The following is a 19,688-nucleotide window of genomic DNA, read 5'->3' as shown; positions in this document are numbered from 1 at the left end:
AACGTGACCGACTGAATGGGAACGTCTCGGTTACAAAGGTAACCCTCGTTCCCTGAAGGAGGGAACGGAGACGTACGTCCCGTCGCCACAGGCGTTGTCCTGCTGATGCTGCCGCCTGCTGGGTTCGGCTCCTCAGCGAAAACCTGAAGATGCAACGCACCTGCTGCTCATTATATACCCGCGCTGCGAGGCAAGCAGCTGATGCATATGATTGCATGCCAATGTGCATTGGCTCGTTTAGTTACACTCGAAGTAGATTGGCCTCTCTAGCGAGATTCCTATTCGTCGGTCTGTCCGACGTACGTCTCCGTTCCCTCCTTCAGGGAACGAGGGTTACCTTTGTAACCGAGACGTTTTTAGCTGTATACAGTAATTACAACTGTTTTAACTTTTAACTATTCTTAACTTATTATTCTGCATTTTAGACTCATTTTAAGCACAAAGTACGTGTATTATTTTATTTTATATTTATTCATATCTACACCTTCACCAAGTAGTTAAGACGTGTGTGTGGAAATTGCTGCGTTGTGACGGAACTTATGTGGACGTTTAAAATTGTGCAAAACAATCTCGCACCCTGTTGAGGCCCTGGTATAAAACATACAAACAGTATGAATAGTTAGTATGTTACTAACCTTGAAACTGATAACGATGTTTATTATGATATTTGACGATAATGGCGCTTTGCTCTGTTCCAGATCCAGATTACGTTCTTCATGAAGTAGCGGCGCGCGACCAAGTGTAACTGCACAGCCCCCTCTGTTGGAGAACATGATCACTACACAATTTCTCCAACAGTCTGCTGTATGCTCGCATGCAGGTTGGTTTGTACGAACTGTAAAACGGGGACATTTCAGGGGACAGAACACCAAAAACCGGTCTGGTCACCCTATTTTTGAAATCGTTCTGACCAAGTCCAACTCCGCTCCACATTTGGATTGACAGCATCACAACCTACTAGTGACCGTGTTTACTCCTTTGTTTTCAACCAATGGATAGGATTTAAAAAACGGCTGTTGGGATATACTTCTGTCGAAGCGCTGGTAGGTGAAAAACTACGCAGCAAAAATTAATGCTTTCTTAAAAAGTCAAAATAGGGCATGCACGTTAACCATTGGATAGGATTATTTTCTATAGACGGTATGCGTCGACGTCACTTTCCCGCCGGAACGCGCTTCCCTCAGCTGGACTGCTTCCTGCTTCATGGTTGGATTTAACAGGGGAAACTGCGAAAACGTGAGTAAAACAAACGATTACACTAAAGGTTGGACTCAAAAGTGTTTCTTACAACTAAAAATAAACCTAATCCATGGATACTGACATCCAGCCAGGAATCGTGATTCCTGACATTTATATGTGCCTGATTCGACGCAGATGAAATACAATAAAGCAAATCTGCCAATGAAAGAGCCATATATAACTTCATTATAGGTAGGTTTACATCCGAGTAATCACATATATCAATGTTATATATCGTCATATTGTCCAGCCCTGGATAGTTTTTGTCAGTGTTTATTTACACCCAATTATGCATAATATAAGATGGTAAATATTTAATTGATGATTTGTCAACACAATATATAACAATACAATATATACCGTATGATTTTACCTCAAAATCCAACATTTTAAAGGTGCCCTAGAATAGGCCTTTTTCACAAGAATCGGAAATCACGTGACGCAGGGTAAAGTTAGTTCCGCTATGCGTCTACGGCTATTAGATTGATATGCTCTTTTCTCAAATATCGCTTCTTACCTTTTCTGTTTTGTCTGTTTTCCAAGTCGCTTTTGTATAATCTACAAAGAAATTATTTTCTACTTGTTTGTAGCTTGTACGGCCGCTCAGACCGTTGCTCGAATTTACCGGCAGGTGGATTTATATCACCAGCTGTCATACAGTAAAGGCTACGCAGCTCATTCATCAATTCCCCCGATCGTATTACGTACGAGGAACATTATTTATATAATTTATTCATTAAAAACAATAACTCCCAATATATACTTTAATGTATACTTTAATATAAAATCGAGATACATAATATTGTCGTGAGTTTAATATGTTTTAAAAATATATAGCATGTAATCTCATATGGCATCACATCCCACATTCAAGCATATGTTATAACTAATCCTGATCGATTAAAATGATTAAACTAAGACATAATTAATTTCCAACACCACACTGTACAACTATCAGTCTTTGCATTAATGTTGCAACAGCACAATAATACTGCGCGTAATAGCCTACACACTTTAAGATGATGACGACAGGAAAATGAGTGAGAGACTGAAGTGTTTATATCCAGAAATATCAGGGTGCGAGCGGTCCTGTTTCATGAATCAGAGGATCTTGCGTGATAAGGGAGCTTCCAGCTGATCATTTCCCCAGCACGTCGCTAAAAGCACTCTATACATCCCAATGTGCATACTATCCACCCTAAATAGTACTGAATATTACACATAGACTACTATTTAGGATGGATAGTATGCACTTTGAGATGCAGACACTGTCTTTACAGTAATGTACAGATAATGCACAGATGCGCCAAACAGGCACGAAGAATATAACCAGTATAACCGCCATCACTTCAAATTATTTATTAAATTTAGCTCTTAATGAGAGCGCTGTAGTCTCACCAATAATTCACCAAGAACGTTCAAACATTTTCATGACATTTAATTCGTAAAACGACTTTGATTTCCGAGCTGGTTCTGATCGAGGCTATCTATCACTGTAACCGGAAAAACTTTTACACTGTGTGGATCGTTCCGGAAGCCAAAAACCCGGAAGTGTGAAATTGGCCTTTTAAAAACTGAATTTACCTCAGCATAGTTGAATAACAAGAGTTCAGTACATGGAAATGACATACAGTGAGTCTCAAACACCATTGTTTCCTCCTTATATAAATCTCATTTGTTTAAAAGACCTCCGAAGAACAGGCGAATCTCAACATAACACCAACTGTGATGTAACAGTCGGGATCATTAATATGTACGCCCCCAATATTTGCATATTCCAGCCCATGTTCAAGGGCAGCCAGTATTAACATCTGGATCTGTGCACAGCTGAATCATCAGACTAGGTAAGCAAGCAAGAACAATAGCGAAAAATGGCAGATGGAGCAATAAAAACTGACATGATCCATGATATCATGATATTTTTAGTGATATTTGTAAACTCTTTCTAAATGTTTCATTAACATGTTGCTAATGTACTGTTAAATGTGGTTAAAGTTACCATTGTTTCTTACTGTATTTAAGGAGACGAGCCGTCGCTATTTTCATTTTTAAACACTTGCAGTCTGTTTAATGCATAAACACAACTTCATTCTTTATAAATCTCTCCAGCAATGTGTAATGTTAGCTTTAGCAATGAAGCACTATCAGACTTATTCAGAATCAAATGTAAACATCCAAATAAATACAATACTCAAATAATCCAATGTATGCATGCAGCATGCATGATGAACACTTTGTAAAGATCCATTTTGAGGGTTACATTAGCTGTGTGAACTTTGTTTATGCAATGTATTACAGAGTCGAGAGCTCAGGAGGGGGCGGAGAGTGAGAGCAATTAAAGGGGCCGCAGCCTGAATTGGCGCATTTCTAATTATGCCCCAAAATAGGCAGTTAAAAAAATTTATTTAAAAAAAATCTAGGGGGTATTTTGAGCTGAAACTTCACAGACACATTCAGGGGACACCTTAGACTTATGTTACATCTTGTAAAAAAAAACGTTCGATGGCACCTTTAACAAAAAATGATAACTGCAAATCCATGTTTCTCTGCCTGGAGTCGAGTTGTTTCTGTGAATTGCAGCAATCCGTTTGCTTCTTTTGTCTGTAGCTTTCGGCTTTTTTTTCAAAAAAAGTGGAGTGTTTCTTTAAAGTTCACAGAATATCAAAGATACATTTACAGAAACCAAAGGAGAAAGGTGGGTTAGAGCTACCTTGCTTCTTGCATTCTGAGTGGTGAATGCGTGGGTCTTTGTTTATTGACAGGAGGATTATAAAACAGTAATCTATACTGACACTCCTCCCTAGTTTGCTATTGAAAAAAATGGGGTTAAAAACTGTTCACTCTCAGCACTTATCTTTTCAGCTTCTCTATTGCCTGCGTATGTGAAAGTGGATTTATCTGCTGAAAGCATGTGGAAGCTGAGTGGTATTGTTACCTTGGAGGATTTATATATTAATAAACATTTTCCTTTTTTTTTCTCAATTAAAAGAGAAGTTTTCTCTTCCCACAGCACACTTGTTTTGACATTTACAGATTAGAAATTACGTTGTTTCCATTTTAGTGAAAGGTCCCATTCTTTTTCGGGATTGAGTTTTGCTGTTATAAAACAAATATCACAACATCGAAGAGGGGGTGAAATGAAACGCGAACCCTTACAAAGAGAATGTAAATGGGTTTTAGTCTTAAGTCATTATATCCTTTAGGCATGAATGGAGACCTGTGGAAGATGGCTGAAATAAAAAAAAATTAAAAAGAACTAATTATTACTTTCTTTGTCTTTTGATGTTTGAGCTGAGACAAACAAGCCTGAACAATACAATAAGGGATATTGTATTGTTCAGGCTTAGGGTTAGACTGTAATGTATAAATACTACAGTTGAAAATGCTTTACCATTTAAATTGGATGTTAAAGTGTTTGTTCACCCAAAAATGAAAATTCTGTCATTAATTACTCACCCTCATATTGTTCCACACCCGTAAAACCTTCATTCATCTTCAGAACACAGATTAAGATATTTTTGATAAATTCCGATGGCTCAGTGAGGCCTGCATTCACAGCAAGATAAACACTTTCAATGCCCAGAAAGCTACTAAAGACATATTTAAATCAGTTCATGTGACTACAGTGGTTCAGCCTTGACATTATAAAGTGAAGAGAATACTTTGTGTGTGCCAAAAAAAACAAAAAACGACTTTATTCAACAATATCTAGTGATGGGCGATTTCAAAACACTGCTTCATGAAGCTTCGAAGCTTTACAAATCTTTCGAATCAGTGGTTCAGAGCGGTCACGTGATCTATTAAAATTTAGAAACACTTACGATGTAACGAAGCCTCCTTTATTGAAATCACGTGACTTTGGCAGTTTGATACATGCTCCAAACCACTGATTTGACCACTGATGATGGCCTCACTGAGCCAATGGATTTCATCAAAAATATCTTAATTTGTGTCCTGAAGATGAACGAAGGTCTTATGGGTGTCGAATGACATGAGGGTGAGTAATAAATGACGGAATTTTCACTTTCAGCCTTTGGACAGTCAGCTTTCTCATTTAGTGCAGCAGAAAGATGGAATTCAGTGCTTGTTCATGTTAGAGAATATATGGCTTAAGAAAAATCAATCATGTGATCATTAATTTGGATTTTTTTTTTTTTTTTTTTTTCTGATTTGATATTGTAATCTGTGATATTGTGATTGATGGATTGTAATGGAGTGCTGCAATTTTATGTACTCTAACTACGTCCTACCGTAGCTGTTTAGCTAACTCTGCCACAACATTTGTGTTGTGCGTGGTCCCTGTTAAATAAATAAACTAAACTAAACTATTTGACATAGACATAATTATGACATAAACATATAACTGCAACTTTTTTGAAGCCTATATGTGATAATGACTGTTCTAGTATTTATTGTGCCTAAATGGACACAGATATGTATCTGCAATCATGTGTCACTGATGAAAAGTTAACCTAAGAAAGGTTTTGCACTGCACCATATAGCACCTTTCTGCATGTCTTTGAAGCGTAATACAGTTGGAGAACCTTTGCCTTATTCATAAAGTGCAGATCCTTTTTCTACTTTTTTGTCTCTTAAATCAACCCATTTACTCTGAAACACTGGTGTTCAACTAGGTCCGGTAGTTTTCCCTGCTGTGTTTTAGCACTGGGGAGACATTGTTATAGGACATGTGTCTCTGTACAACTGCTGTAATAGTTATTTTCCAAATGCAATATTTCCCTTTTTTTTGCTGTGACACTATCAGCTTTCAAATGCGGCCTTCAAAGGATGCCTCCCCTGAATTGGGACGAAGCTACTGAAATCAGGAACATCACCTGTTGCTGACATAACCTTGAAATGAGGGAACGGGATGTTGTGATCATGTGTTACTTAAGCTCAAGGTTTACTTTCATCTGCTTCTTGTCAGTCGAAAGATTCTGATGAAAGGGCGTTATCAAGTAAACATTTACATGTGAATGACCTGTAATAAATAAATGGTGATAATAAATAAATGATGATAAAGAGATCCAGAAAATCAATGACGCATTTAAACACTTATGCAATGCTAATTTGCTGAACTTACATTTAAATGTTAGATGTTTAATAATTGTGTTCATGTTTGGAAAAAGAGTGTAAATTACCATCATGTGCATTATTTTTTAGATATTTACAATCAGTTTGCACATAATGTTATGAATGTATGCAGCCTCAAAACACCTTGGCTATCTGAAAATTATTACTTTTTTAATCATTACCTTATATTATTTGATAAACAACTTAATAGCGTAAACTGTGTATATTTATATATGATGTTTATATTGGTAAATTTAATATTGTGTTTTTATAATTGTTATTATTTTTGTGGACCACACAGCATATGTGCAGGATTTTTTCTAGTGGAAGGGTCTCCTTAAAAATTTTGGATGAGAAGTGCAAAAATGAAACACACAAACACACATACATATATATATATATATATATATATATATTGAACATCTTTGGAATACAAATTAAGATATTTTTGATAAAATCTAATGGCTCAGTGAGGCCTGCATAGCCAGCAAGACAATTAACACTTTCAGATGCCCAGAAAGTTACTAAAGACATATTCATGTGACTACAGTGGTTCAACCTTAACATTATAAAGCGACGAGAATACTTTTTGTGCACCAACAAAATAAAATAACGACTTTATTTCAAAATTATCTATTGATGAAACACTGCTTCATGAAGCTTACGAATCTTTTGTTTTGAATCAGTGGTTTGGAGTGCCAAAGTCATGTGATTTCAGTAAAGGAGGCTTCGTTGCATCATAAGTGTTTAGAAATTTCAATGGTTCACCACTGGGGGGCGTGACTTTGGCAGTTTGATACAGGCTCCGAACCACTGATTCGGAACAAAAGATTCGTAAAGCTTCCAAGCTACAATGTAAATGTAAATGTACAAATGTACAATGTAAAAACACATTATTAATTATTAATGCCCCAGTGCATGATGAGAACACCAGTATCAGAAAAGTTGAGTAGGTTTTACTTAATTTTATATCGTTGAAATTTATGCTTTAATTTCTACATGCTTGAATTGAGTACTAATATAGAATTTACTGGGGGGTTTTTTTTCAATTCTTGCCTGAACTAACTTTCTCATGTAGAAATTACATTTGTTTTTTCTGTAGTATTTACTCCACCACAGAATAATTTTTGTTTATATAAGTGTGTGTATATATATATATATATATATATATATATATATATATATATATATATATATATATATATATATATTTTATGGATCTTTACCTAATATCCTAATTATTTTTGTCAGAAAAGAAAAAATTATAATTTTGACCCATACTATGTATCTTGTTCCCCGTGCGATTTATGACCAGTTTTGTGGTCCAGGGTGATTATATATATATATATATATATATATATATATATATATATAATTGCAAAATATGAGATCAAATATGTGTGAACCATTACATTTTTAGACTGTCCAAGAGCAACATCAGTGGATATAGGGAGGCAATGTCTCATTTTCATATATATATATATATATATATATATATATATATATATATATATATATATATATATATATATATATATATGTAAACCAGTATAAAAAGTATAATTTTAAATATTAGAGCTCAACATCTTTACACATTGAAAATAAGATTGATTTTTTTTTTCTCATAAACAGCAGCTGTTACAGTTACTTTGATAGATATCCCTATTTATTTAGTTTTATTGATAGACAACATTTTTTATGTTATGCAATTACAAATGGAAGTTGTTGTGTAGTAAATCAGGAGATATCACATTCAAGTAACTCACAAGGTTTCTTTACTAGCACTGCATGTTCAAAAATATCCTCTTTTCTTACATGCATACCAGTTCCCACATCATACAACTCCCTCTAGTAGCATTTACCATACGACATTGTTAAGTGAAATCCACTGTATTTTGCCAGTAATATAAAAGTAAATGATCAAAAAGAAGTATGAAATGTCGTATCACTAGATGCAAGATGGATGCTTGTGGAACATTTTATTTAGGTTTCTAAATAACATATTCTGTAATTTTGAATAGTAGATCTCTGTCCTTCTCTCTTCCTTTCACTTAAAATCTTTTATGTTAACACTTACATTTTTATGATGGTTATAGATAGTAATAGATTTTCTGTCTGTGCAAAATACAGTCTAGCGGTCTAATATTATTAAAATAGCCAATTCTTTTGTTATTGAATTTATTAAAACATTAATTTTAATGTTTGAATGTGTTAAATAATTTTAATGAACGTGGGTGGTGATGTAATGCCATTGTCTCACTTCATACAAACCTTATCCATTATCTGAGAATTATGTTTGGAGAGAAATGTCCTACTAACATACTTTTTATTATTATGCAATGCATTACATAATTTTACTATATATTTTTCATGTGTTAATATTAAATCTAAAGTATGATCACGACAATGAGTGTGTTATTGGGAGTCCCAGTAGTGTTAAGAATGTCTCTAAATGCCAGTATTAATGCATCTTTTTCATTATCTTCATGGACATTAAAATCCCCAAACAATTAAGAGTTTATCTGCAGCCAGGACTAACTCAGAAAATTAATAAATTCTTTAATAAAGCTTCTTTAGATATTGGTATCCGTGTCAGCCATTGAAAAAGCTTTATTGATCAACCTGTGATCTTGAATGTATCCATTTTTTTTTATTTGATAAATCATCTTTAGCAACTGAGAGCTTCACAGGAAAATCTATCACAATGCATCCCATTAATCCATCCCCTAACCGCTCTAGTACAAGGTACTTGAATATTGATTTTACAATATAAGGTTTGTTAGATAAGAATAAATATCTCTACGTGCAATGAATCTGTTGTTATCTTCTGTTATCTCTCTTTTGTGTTTGATAGGCATAACTAATGGACGTCACAATTACTTCACAAGACATTTGTTTCACAACAAGTTTAGCACAAATGGAAAGGATTGATTTCATTAAGTGAATGTTTAAGTGAGGACAAAAAAAAAGTTTTTGTTTTAAAGGGTTAGTTCACCCAAAATGAAAATTATGTCATTAATTATGCTCACCCTCATATAATTTCAAACTAGTAAGATTTTGTTAATCTTCGAAACACAAATACAGATCTTTTTATTGAAATCTGAGAGATTTCTGTCTCTCTGTTGACTGATTTGCAACGAACACTTTGATGCTTCAAAAATTGGAAAACTAATCCATATGAGTCAAGCGGTTTAGTCCAAATTCTCTGTTGTCTACATGTGAGTAAAAGCCTAAATTAAATCTATTCATCATAAAAAGTGATTAAGTCTCTTTGGACTCTTTGGAATTTGGACTAAACCGCTCGATTCATAAGGATTATTTTTCCCATCTCCTTATGGACTTTTTGAAGTGTCAAAGTGGTCGTTGCAAAGGCAGTCAATATAGGGTCAGACATCTCTCAAATGTCAAAACAAGTGGACCGAGACCTCTGAAAATTTGGGCCCTCTGAAACTCTGGTGCGGTTTGAAAAAAATATGAACACAACACAGACCAAAGACATGCAAACTAACCAAAAACAGGACATGATGTCACAAGATGCGACACTAAAAAGGACAGAATGCTCACGCATACCTGTTTTTTTACATCACAGTTCGGTACAGGCAGAACCGCAGATTTTTGTTTATGTTTGTGATGGAGGGATTCTTGTCACTTTTTTGGCTTCTTTACACATTTTATAAGATCTTCACAAGTTCTCAGCTGGTCAAAATACCATCATATGTAGGCTAAGCACATACAATGAGCACATTTATCCCAGCACACAGCATTGTTTTGGATGTTTGGTAAGTTCTGATGTGAAATATATGTAATAAAAGCCGACCAATCAATTGAGGTTTGTCATCTTTAGAAAGCCAGTGTGAGGGTGCGTTCACACCTGTCATGTTTGGTTCGATTAAAATGAACCCTGGTGCGATTGCTCTGTTAGTGTGGTTCATTTGAACATGTGAACGCTGCCATCCGAACCCTGGTGCGCACAAAACAAGCGGACCGAGACCGCTGAAAAGATGGGTCTCGGTCCGCTTCCAAACTAATTCTGGTGCGGTTTGAATGATATATGAACGCAACACGGACCAAAGACATGTAAACGAACCAAAAACAGGAAGGTAAGACCCTAAAAATGACAGAATCCTCACGAATATACTTTTTTCATCATAGTCGCGAATTTGCCCATGACAGGCATCAGACGCTTGCGTCTCCACAAGCAGATTGTTTGTGTGTGTGACAGAGGGATTCCTGCCACTGTTTTGACTCCTTTACACATTTTATAAGTTCTTCACGAGTTCCCAGCTGGTCAAAATACCATCATATGCAGGATACGCACACACAACGAGAGCATTTACCTCAGGACACAGCATTGTTTTGGATGTTCAGTAAGTTCCGTCTCAAAATAGGCAATATGTTATAAAATCTGACCAATCAGGTTGTGAATGCATCCCTATGCCTTTAGGTTCGGTATCTTTTGGTTCAATGATAAAATTGCCAATCTGAATGCTAATCGGACCAGGACTAAATGTTTTTTTTTTCCCTTCTTTGGTCCGGACCAAACGAACTGAACAACAAGTGTGAACACACCCTTAGGGTGTATTTACACCAGGAAAGGTCCCCTAGTTCACTTGCTTTGGTCCGGACCAAATAAATTTTTTTTTTTTTTTTTTGGAGTGGTTCACTTTCACACTTCCCTTTTTGCAAGTGAACCAAAATTTGTAAACAAAACCACATGTGTGCTAGGGTTATCCATTCATTGGACAGAAATTCTCAAGCAGAGAACCATAAAAGAGTTTGTTTGGAAACAACCGTACCGAGACCTAACTGAAGAGGTGGTCTTGGCCGGACCAAGCCCACCTCTTCAGTTAGGTCTCGGTACGGTTGTTGGTGTCCGCACCCAAGGTGTGAATACACCCTTAATGACTGCCATAAACTGTATCACTAGTTGGATTAAAGTTAATCTGCATGATTGTATAATTTATATGATTGTATAATTGACACTCTTGTATAACTGATTGTATAACTATTGTATAACTGACAGCAGTGGTGATTATAAAAAGCTTTCCACACTCTTCCCCACTTGCAACTGTCATCATGAAGGTTGTAGAGGGATTTCTCTCTCTTAGTCTCTTAGTGGCTGTTTTTTGGAGCTCCAGTAATGCAAAACCACGGAAGTTCAGGAATCCTGTCCATCAGAAATCAGCTTCTGCAATCTCATATCAGAAGGTCTGGGAGAAATTCAAAAGTCAAACTGAAGCTGAGCGTGATAAGTTTCTGAGTGGCTCATTCCCAGTTGGTTTTGAATGGTCTATCTCCAGTGAGAGTTTCAAAGTAGAGGGCGGATGGGCTGAACACGGGAAGGGTGAGACCATATGGGATCGTTTTAGCCATGAGGGTCAAGTCTTTCAAAACCAGACCACTGATTTGGCCTGTGATAGTTATAACAAGGTGGACTATGATGTGTATGTGCTTAGGGGCATGATGGTACCTAATTATCAGTTCTCAATTTCCTGGGCTCGCATTTTCCCCACTGGACGGAAAGAAAGTTTGGTTGACGAGGGGGTTGCTTATTATGACAAATTGATTAACACACTTCTAGAATCAGGCATTGAGCCCACTGTTACCCTGCATCATTGGGACCTTCCCCAAGCTCTGCAGGACGCAGGAGGCTGGAATGACGACTCTATTGTGGAAGCTTTCAAAGAATTTTCTGACTTTTGCTTCTCTCATTATGGAGACAGAGTCAAAACATGGATCACTTTCGGCAGCCCTTGGGCAGTGAGCAACTTGGGGTATGGAACAGGGGAACATCCCCCACGTGTGAAAAGCCCAATAATAGCCTCTTACCAGGTATGTTTATCATTCAGACAAAGTACTGTCTATTTTATGATTTTAGAAAGTGTACACTGACAATGTTTTGCTTGTTTTCGCAGGTGACGCACAATATTCTGAAATCGCATGCTGAAGCCTGGCATATTTATAATGATAATTACAGGAAACTGTACAATGGAAAAGTGGGCATTGCTCTTAACTCTGATTGGGCAGAGCCAAAAAATCCCTCAAGTAATCAGGATGTAGCAGCAGCTGAGCGCTATCTGAATTTCATGCTGGGCTGGTTTGCTCACCCTATATTTGTAGATGGAGACTACCCTGCCCTGCTGAGGCAACAAATAGAGAAAAAGAAAAGTGACTGTGGTATAGAGCTGGCAAGACTCCCCACCTTCACTGAGGCTGAGAAACAAAGAATCCGAGGCACAGCTGATTTCTTCGGACTTAACCACCACACTTCCCGACAGGTTAGCGAGAGCTTGGGTAGATGTGATGCTGGACCCAATAATGTTGGAGACTTCCAGGCTCATACTGACCCCACATGGCCCTCCACAGCTTCTGATCAGATCCAGTCTGTTCCGTGGGGGCTTCGGCGGTTATTGAACTACATCTTTTTAGAGTACACATCCATCACAAAGGTGCCCATCTATATCACAGGAAATGGAATGCCAACTGAGTTCATTGGTGATGTGTTCAATGACAATCAGCGTGTGGACTATCTCAAAGCTTACATTAATGAAGCAATGAAAGGTAAGTATTTTGAATTTTAAAACTATGATTATATCAATATTTTAGTGATAACAGGTCAGTCTGTGTGAAATCAGTAAGTTGGTGACCTAAATCCTTGGAAATTATGAATTGTTATATGGAAATGTTAATTTTACAGACCTTAGTTTTAGGTCACCAACAACATCAGATCTGACACAGACTGACCTTAAAAAAAATTTCTAGCAATATAACAAAACTCTTGACAAACCTTAACATCAGACTACAAGATCACTATCTACTAACTACTTCTTTCTGCTACAGCTGTGCATTTGGATGGTGTTGTCATCCAGAGATTTACAGTCCAGTCTCTTATGGATAGTTTTGAGGGTCCTCAAGGCTACACTCATCGATTTGGATTGCACTATGTGAACTTTGAAGATCCTGACAGGCCAAGAGTCCCCAAAGCATCAGCATATTACTATTCAAAAGTGATTGAGAGTAATGGATTTGCTGAGACTGCAGCAAGCCCTAAGATGCAAATCTATGGAAATAAAATTGAGAGCACAAGACTACCTAGTCTGCCACCATCTGAAGTTCCTTCAAAATCCAAGGTTGTTTGGCAAAAGTTCTCCCCTCAGACCAAGTTTCAGAGACAGCTTTATCACTATGGAACATTTTCAGAGGGATTCCAATGGGGCGTCTCATCTTCAGCATATCAAGTTGAAGGTGGCTGGAATGCAGATGGAAAAGGACCAAGTGTTTGGGATACTTTTACTCAAAAACCTGGTGCTATCCCAAACAATGAAAATGGTAATGTTGCATGTGACAGCTACAATAAAATAGATGAGGATCTATACATGTTGAGAGCCCTTAAAGTGAAGACTTATAGATTCTCCTTGTCATGGTCTCGAATTTTTCCCAGTGGCCGTAAATCTTCTCTTAATCAGAAAGGAGTGGACTACTACAACAGGCTCATTGATGGTCTCCTGGCAAACGGTATCACACCCATGGTGACTCTCTACCATTGGGACCTGCCACAGGCTTTACAGAACATCAATGGTTGGGACAACCCTGAATTGATTAACATATTCAACGAATATTGTGACTTCTGTTATGCAACATTTGGAGACAGGGTGAAGTTTTGGATCACATTTAATGAACCCCAGACAATTGCATGGTCCGGATATGGTCTAGGTCAGATTCCACCTAACGTGCAGCAACCCGGAGATGCTCCATACAGGGTTGCACACAACCTTCTGAAAGCTCATGCACAAGCATATCACACCTATGATGAGAAATACAGGGCATCTCAAGGAGGTCTCGTATCCATTAGTCTAAATGCTGAATGGGCAGAACCCCTAGACGTCAACATCCCTCGAGAGGTGGTGGCAGCTGATCGAGCCCTTCAGTTCCAACTAGGCTGGTTTGCACATCCCATATTTAAAAATGGTGACTACCCTGACGCCATGAAGATTCAGGTTAGCGACAAGAGCGAACTTCAAGGCTTGACAGAATCCCGCTTGCCTTCTTTTACTGATGAAGAAAAAGCCTTTATTCAAGGAACAGCTGATGTATTCTGCATTAACACATACACAACCAAAGTTGTGCGCCATGTGACCAGCACACTTGAAGTTGTGTCTTATCTGACTGACCAGGACGTTGAGAAGGACTTTCCAGAAGGCTCTGAAAATACCGCTGTTCAAGACCAGAAAGCTGTTTCTTATGGACTCAGAAGACTTCTGAACTGGTTAAAGGAAGAGTATGGAAACCCTGAGATTTATATAACAGAAAATGGTGTAGCTACAAGCCCTGCCATGACGGTTGATGACACTGAACGAATATTCTTTCTGAAGACTTATGTTGATGAGGCTCTTAAAGGTATGTTAACAATTGTTCTGAATCACTGACAGTGTGTACACAATGCGTATTTGTCTGTAAAATATACTTATAAATGTTTTTATGTACGAATTATAATTTATCAATAAATTTGCACTAAAATTTTGCACTAAAATCAGCTATATTAAAAAATGATATTATAAAAAAGTAAACTGTACATTTAACACATTTACATGTATTGTCTTTTTAGCGCACAACCTGGACGGAGTACGTATTAAGGGTTATATTGCTAGCTCTCTGATGGACTCTTTTGAGTGGCTAAATGGCTACTATCCAAGCTATGGACTTCACCATGTGAACTTTGGACTCTCAAGTCGCCCAAGAACTCCAAAGCGCTCAGCTCACCTCTTATTTGATATAATAAAAAATAATGGCTTTCCAATGACAGAGGAGGAAGAAACGTTATACGCACAATTCCCAGAGGGATTTATGTGGAGCACAGCAACAGCTGCATATCAGGTACAATCCATTTCATCAAATTCATTAATGTTTTTTTTTAATTATATATTTGCTTAAAAATTTGTTTCATGTTATGCTCCAACACCACAGATAGAGGGCGCCTGGAGAGCAGATGGAAAAGGTCTCAGTATTTGGGATAAATATGCACACACTCCTTCAAAAATATCTAATAACGACAACGGTGACATTGCCTGTGACAGCTACAACAGGATCGCTGACGATATCGAAATTATCAAAAAACTGAAGGTCGGCCACTACCGATTGTCTGTTTCATGGCCCAGAATTTTGCCAGATGGAACAACCAGGAAAATTAATGAAGTTGGACTCAACTACTATAATAGGCTTGTAGATGCACTTGTGGCAGCCAATATCCAGCCACAGGTAGACTATTTTTGAAATAATTTGCATCCCCTCTGGTAACCTAAATGATTTTGACCAAATTCTGACAGTCTATGAATCATTTTGATCTGGCAGGTGACCTTGTACCACTGGGATCTCCCACAAGCACTCCAGGATGTTGGTGGCTGGGAGAATGAGACTGTTGTCGAAAGGTTCAGAGACTTTGCTGATGTTGTATTTAACAGTCTGGGGGACAGAGTAAAGTTCTGGATCACTTTAAATGAACCCCTCAATGCTGCCTTGGCAGGATATGGCTATGGAAATGCAGCACCAGGTATCATTCGCCATTATACTTTTATTTTACACTAATATTGGTAGGCTAAATCATATTTTACAAAAATGATCAGTTAATAAAGCAAAATAAGGTTATTGATTGTCTATCTGTGTCTAGGTATAAATTCCAGACCAGCCACTGCACCATATGTTGCGGCACACAACCTCATCAAGGCTCATGCTGAGGCCTGGCATCTGTATAATGACAAGTATCGTGCAACACAAGGTGGCGTTATTAGCATTACTCTAAACTCTGACTGGGGTTATCCAAGAAACCCATACAAACAGGAAGATGTGGATGCTGCCGAGCGTTATGTTCAGGTACAGATCTGCAATTCAACCATTCATTGAACAGTGTGTAACCATGTGCATAAATAAACAATAAGCCACTGCTCTTCTTGAAACAGTTCATGCTGGGTTGGTTTGCTCATCCTGTGTTCAATGGAGATTACCCTGAAGTAATGAAAAACAGAATTCGAGAGAGAAGTTTAGCAGCTGGCCGACCTCAGTCAAGGTAATTCATATGATATCTTGTTTTTGAGCCATTTAAAGCTTTGTTTTCAAAAGTTTTAGTGCTTATAAATGCTTTTACTTTGTTACATCTTTTCAGGCTTCCAGAATTTACCCCTGAAGAAGTAGCAAGGATTAAGGGTACTCATGATTACTTTGGATTCAACCACTACACCTCTGTCTTAGTCCATTACTTGGACTACAAAGACTTCGAGGACTATGATGCAGACAGGTAGCCTTTTAGTTTTATTCCATATAGTCATTCTGTTTCAGCTCCAATTTGTTTAAAGGATTAGTCCACTTTCAAATAAAATTTTTCTGATAATTTACTCACCCCATGTCATCCAAGATGTCTATGTCCTTCTTTGTTCAGTCGAAAAGAAATTAAGGTTTTTGATGAAAACATTCCAGGATTATTCTTCTTATAGTGGACTTCAATGGGCACCAAATGGTTGAAGGTCAAAATTACAGTTTCAGTGCAGCTTCAAAGGGCTTTAAACGATACCAGACGAGGAATAAGGGTCTTATCTAGAGAAACGATCAGTCATTTTCTAAAAAAAAATTAAATGTATATGCTTTATATAAACAAATGATCGCCTTCCAAGTGGCTCCGCCAAAACCGCACTTTCGTATTCTTCAAAAAGCTTACGCTGTATGTCCTACGCCTTTCCCTATTCTACTTACGGAAAAAATTGAACTGGCGCTGCGTTTGTTCCGTAAGTTGAATAGGGAAGGCGTAGGACATACAGCATAAGCTTTTTGAAGAATATGAAAGTGTGGAACGACTTGGAAGGCGATCATTTGTATAATCCTGGAATGAATTTCTTTTTGACTGAAGAAAGAAAGACATGGACATCTTGGATGACATGGGGGTGAGTAAACTATCAGGAAAATTTTATTTGAAAGTGAACTAATCCTTCAAAGTGGACCTATTATGCCCCATTTTACAAGATGTAATAGAAGTCTCAGATATCCCCAGAATGTGTCTGAAGTTTCAGCTCAAAAGATCATTTTTTTGTACCATAAAAAAAATCTTATCACAAAACCAAGGTGTTAATGAATATAATATCTTAACATCTTCATGCCTTATAGTCACATTTAGTAGATTAGTGCTTTGTGGTAATATATTTTACATATTGTAACAAGATTTTCTATATAAAATATTTATCACCCTGAGTAAATTCTGTATGTATGCAGATAAAGTTTGACATACTTATATTTCCAAATTTTTGTCAATTGTTGGGCAATAATATAGTTACATTTTACACTGAAACTTAAATGATGTTGCCATCTATTCCAGGGGTGTAGGAGTTCAGTCAGATCGTACATGGCTGGAATCTGGATCCTTCTGGTTGAAAGTAATTCCTGGGGGATTCCGAAAAATTCTGAAGTTTATTAAAGACGAATATGGAAACCCTCCACTTTACGTTACAGAGAATGGTTTATCAGAACGAGGGCCAATAGATCTGAATGACGTCCACCGTATCCACTACTATAATACCTACATCAATCAGGCCCTGAAAGGTAAAATGCTTGAAAAGGACCGCATTAAACAATAGATTTCTGTGATGCATTTCCGTGCCTTTTTAATATTATTGTTTGTTTTTATTTTATTCCTTAGCGTGTTTGCTGGATGGTGTGGACCTCCGTGGCTACACTGCCTGGTCACTAATGGACAATGTGGAATGGGGGGCAGGTTTTGAAGAAAGATTTGGCTTTTTCTATGTAAATCGATCAGATCCCGCTTTACCACGTGTTCCCAAGGAATCTGTCTGGAACTATGCTAAAATAGTTACCTGCAATGGATTCATAAGACCAGGAGAAAGTCATGAATGTCAAGCTCGTTAAACCTGAAGGTACAATATCTGTCTATCTATCTGTCTGTCTGTCTATCTATATCTATATCTATCTAAACTGACTCCTTTCTGGTTTACAGCGACTCTGGGTCAGGAAGTGCCATGCTGATTCAAGAATCAAAAACGTCCAGTAGAGACACACTGACTTTGAGAAAACTGACAAATTCTGAACATGAAGATATGAACTAATCATTAACCAATGAAGAGCTATCCTTAATTATGACTAAACATGTTTGAGAGTTAATGCATTAATTAACATTTAGGGGTAAACTAAATCAGGCTCCATAAGAATAAATAAGAAGTACTCTGACTTTGAATTAAACATGTGAGTTAATATTGTTATACTTGAAAATGTAATATAATCTTCAGCTCTGTGACAAATAATTGAAATGGCACATGATTATTTAGCCATTAATTACATAGAATCTGTCTAATCACTAGTGGCACACTATAGGTGTTCTCATGTTTCTACAGTAAAACTGCCATTTTAATCTAAAAAATGTTGACTGTTTTGGTAAACTGTATTTATAATTAAAGACATGTTTGCATCTATGTGACATTGGGATTTTTCAGGAAGTTATGTACAGTAATTAACTGTATTTTTGTTTAAATTTTTATGTTTTGATTAACATGAACTTATGGACACAACCTATTTTACATGTAAATGTGCTTTATGGGTGTCTTTACAGAAATGTATATGTTTAATTATGAAAATAAAAAAATAAAAGGCTACAAATCAATTTTAACTTTGGTTTTTGTTTTTTTCAACTCATTCTGTCATGACTTTACCTGAAGGGGCACACAATTCATTCACTGTTAACTACTTACTAAATTCAGCTCATGATTTATCATAAAATTTCTATTAAATGCACATGTACTAGTTCAACTAGTATTCAGCCCAGTAAAGTGATGTTGTGTCGCTTTTTAAAAAGCCAGAGAGTGGAGGTATGGTATCATTATGACCGAAGTCTGCATGGAGAGTGAGCTAATGATCCCAGCAAACATTCCCCAACCTTAGTTCACGTTTCTTGTTGATAATTCATGAGATGTCGACGGTTCAAATAGTGGAGCCAGATTAATTTAGTTTTTCCCTAAATGTTAATTAATGCATTAACTCTCAAGCATGTACTAATGTAGTTAAAGGGATAGTTCACCCAAAACTGAAAATTATCCCATGATTTACTTAGCCTCAAGCCATCCTAGGAGTAAATGACTTTCTTCTTTCAGATGAACACAATCAGAGTTATAAAATATCCTTGTTCTTCCAAACTTTATATTGGTAGTGAATGGCTCTTCTTATTTTGAAGTCCAAAAAAGTGCATCCAACTATTGTAAAAGATTTATATCTTTATAAACTAAAATAACTAACTTCCAGCAGACGGCCTATGCAAATCAACTTATGCCAAAAGAGTAATCTCTGACCACCTGACGCATTGACAAATGCAGAAGTGCATAGGATAGAGC

General features: G+C 36.9%; 1 protein-coding gene across 1 annotated transcript; it reads left to right on the top strand.

Annotated features, from left to right (window-relative positions):
* The first annotated feature begins 11,362 nt into the window (after positions 1-11,362).
* Positions 11,363-18,967, top strand: LOC125245778 (lactase-phlorizin hydrolase-like). The gene is made up of 12 exons (XM_048156521.1): positions 11,363-12,144; positions 12,228-12,873; positions 13,153-14,709; positions 14,918-15,186; positions 15,277-15,567; positions 15,661-15,859; positions 15,977-16,179; positions 16,266-16,372; positions 16,469-16,600; positions 17,669-17,892; positions 17,990-18,224; positions 18,305-18,967. Exons 1-11 carry the CDS (start codon positions 11,389-11,391, stop codon positions 18,214-18,216), a joined length of 4,611 nt encoding a protein of 1,536 aa, XP_048012478.1. The 5' UTR covers positions 11,363-11,388; the 3' UTR covers positions 18,217-18,224; positions 18,305-18,967.
* Positions 18,968-19,688: the final 721 nt, after the last annotated feature.

This window comes from Megalobrama amblycephala, linkage group LG14 (genome assembly GCF_018812025.1).
Source record: "Megalobrama amblycephala isolate DHTTF-2021 linkage group LG14, ASM1881202v1, whole genome shotgun sequence".
In the NCBI taxonomy this organism is placed as follows: Eukaryota; Metazoa; Chordata; class Actinopteri; order Cypriniformes; family Xenocyprididae; genus Megalobrama; species Megalobrama amblycephala.
This window is presented reverse-complemented; position numbering and strand designations above follow the sequence as displayed.

Bases quoted from the DNA above. Each gene is read 5' to 3' on its own strand.
- LOC125245778 (XM_048156521.1), top strand. From the start codon at position 11,389: ATGAAGGTTGTAGAGGGATTTCTCTCTCTTAGTCTCTTAGTGGCTGTT. The intron at 12,874-13,152 runs GTAAGTATTTTG...TTTCTGCTACAG, and splicing joins CATTAATGAAGCAATGAAAG to CTGTGCATTTGGATGGTGTT. The intron at 15,568-15,660 runs GTAGACTATTTT...TTGATCTGGCAG, and splicing joins CAGCCAATATCCAGCCACAG to GTGACCTTGTACCACTGGGA.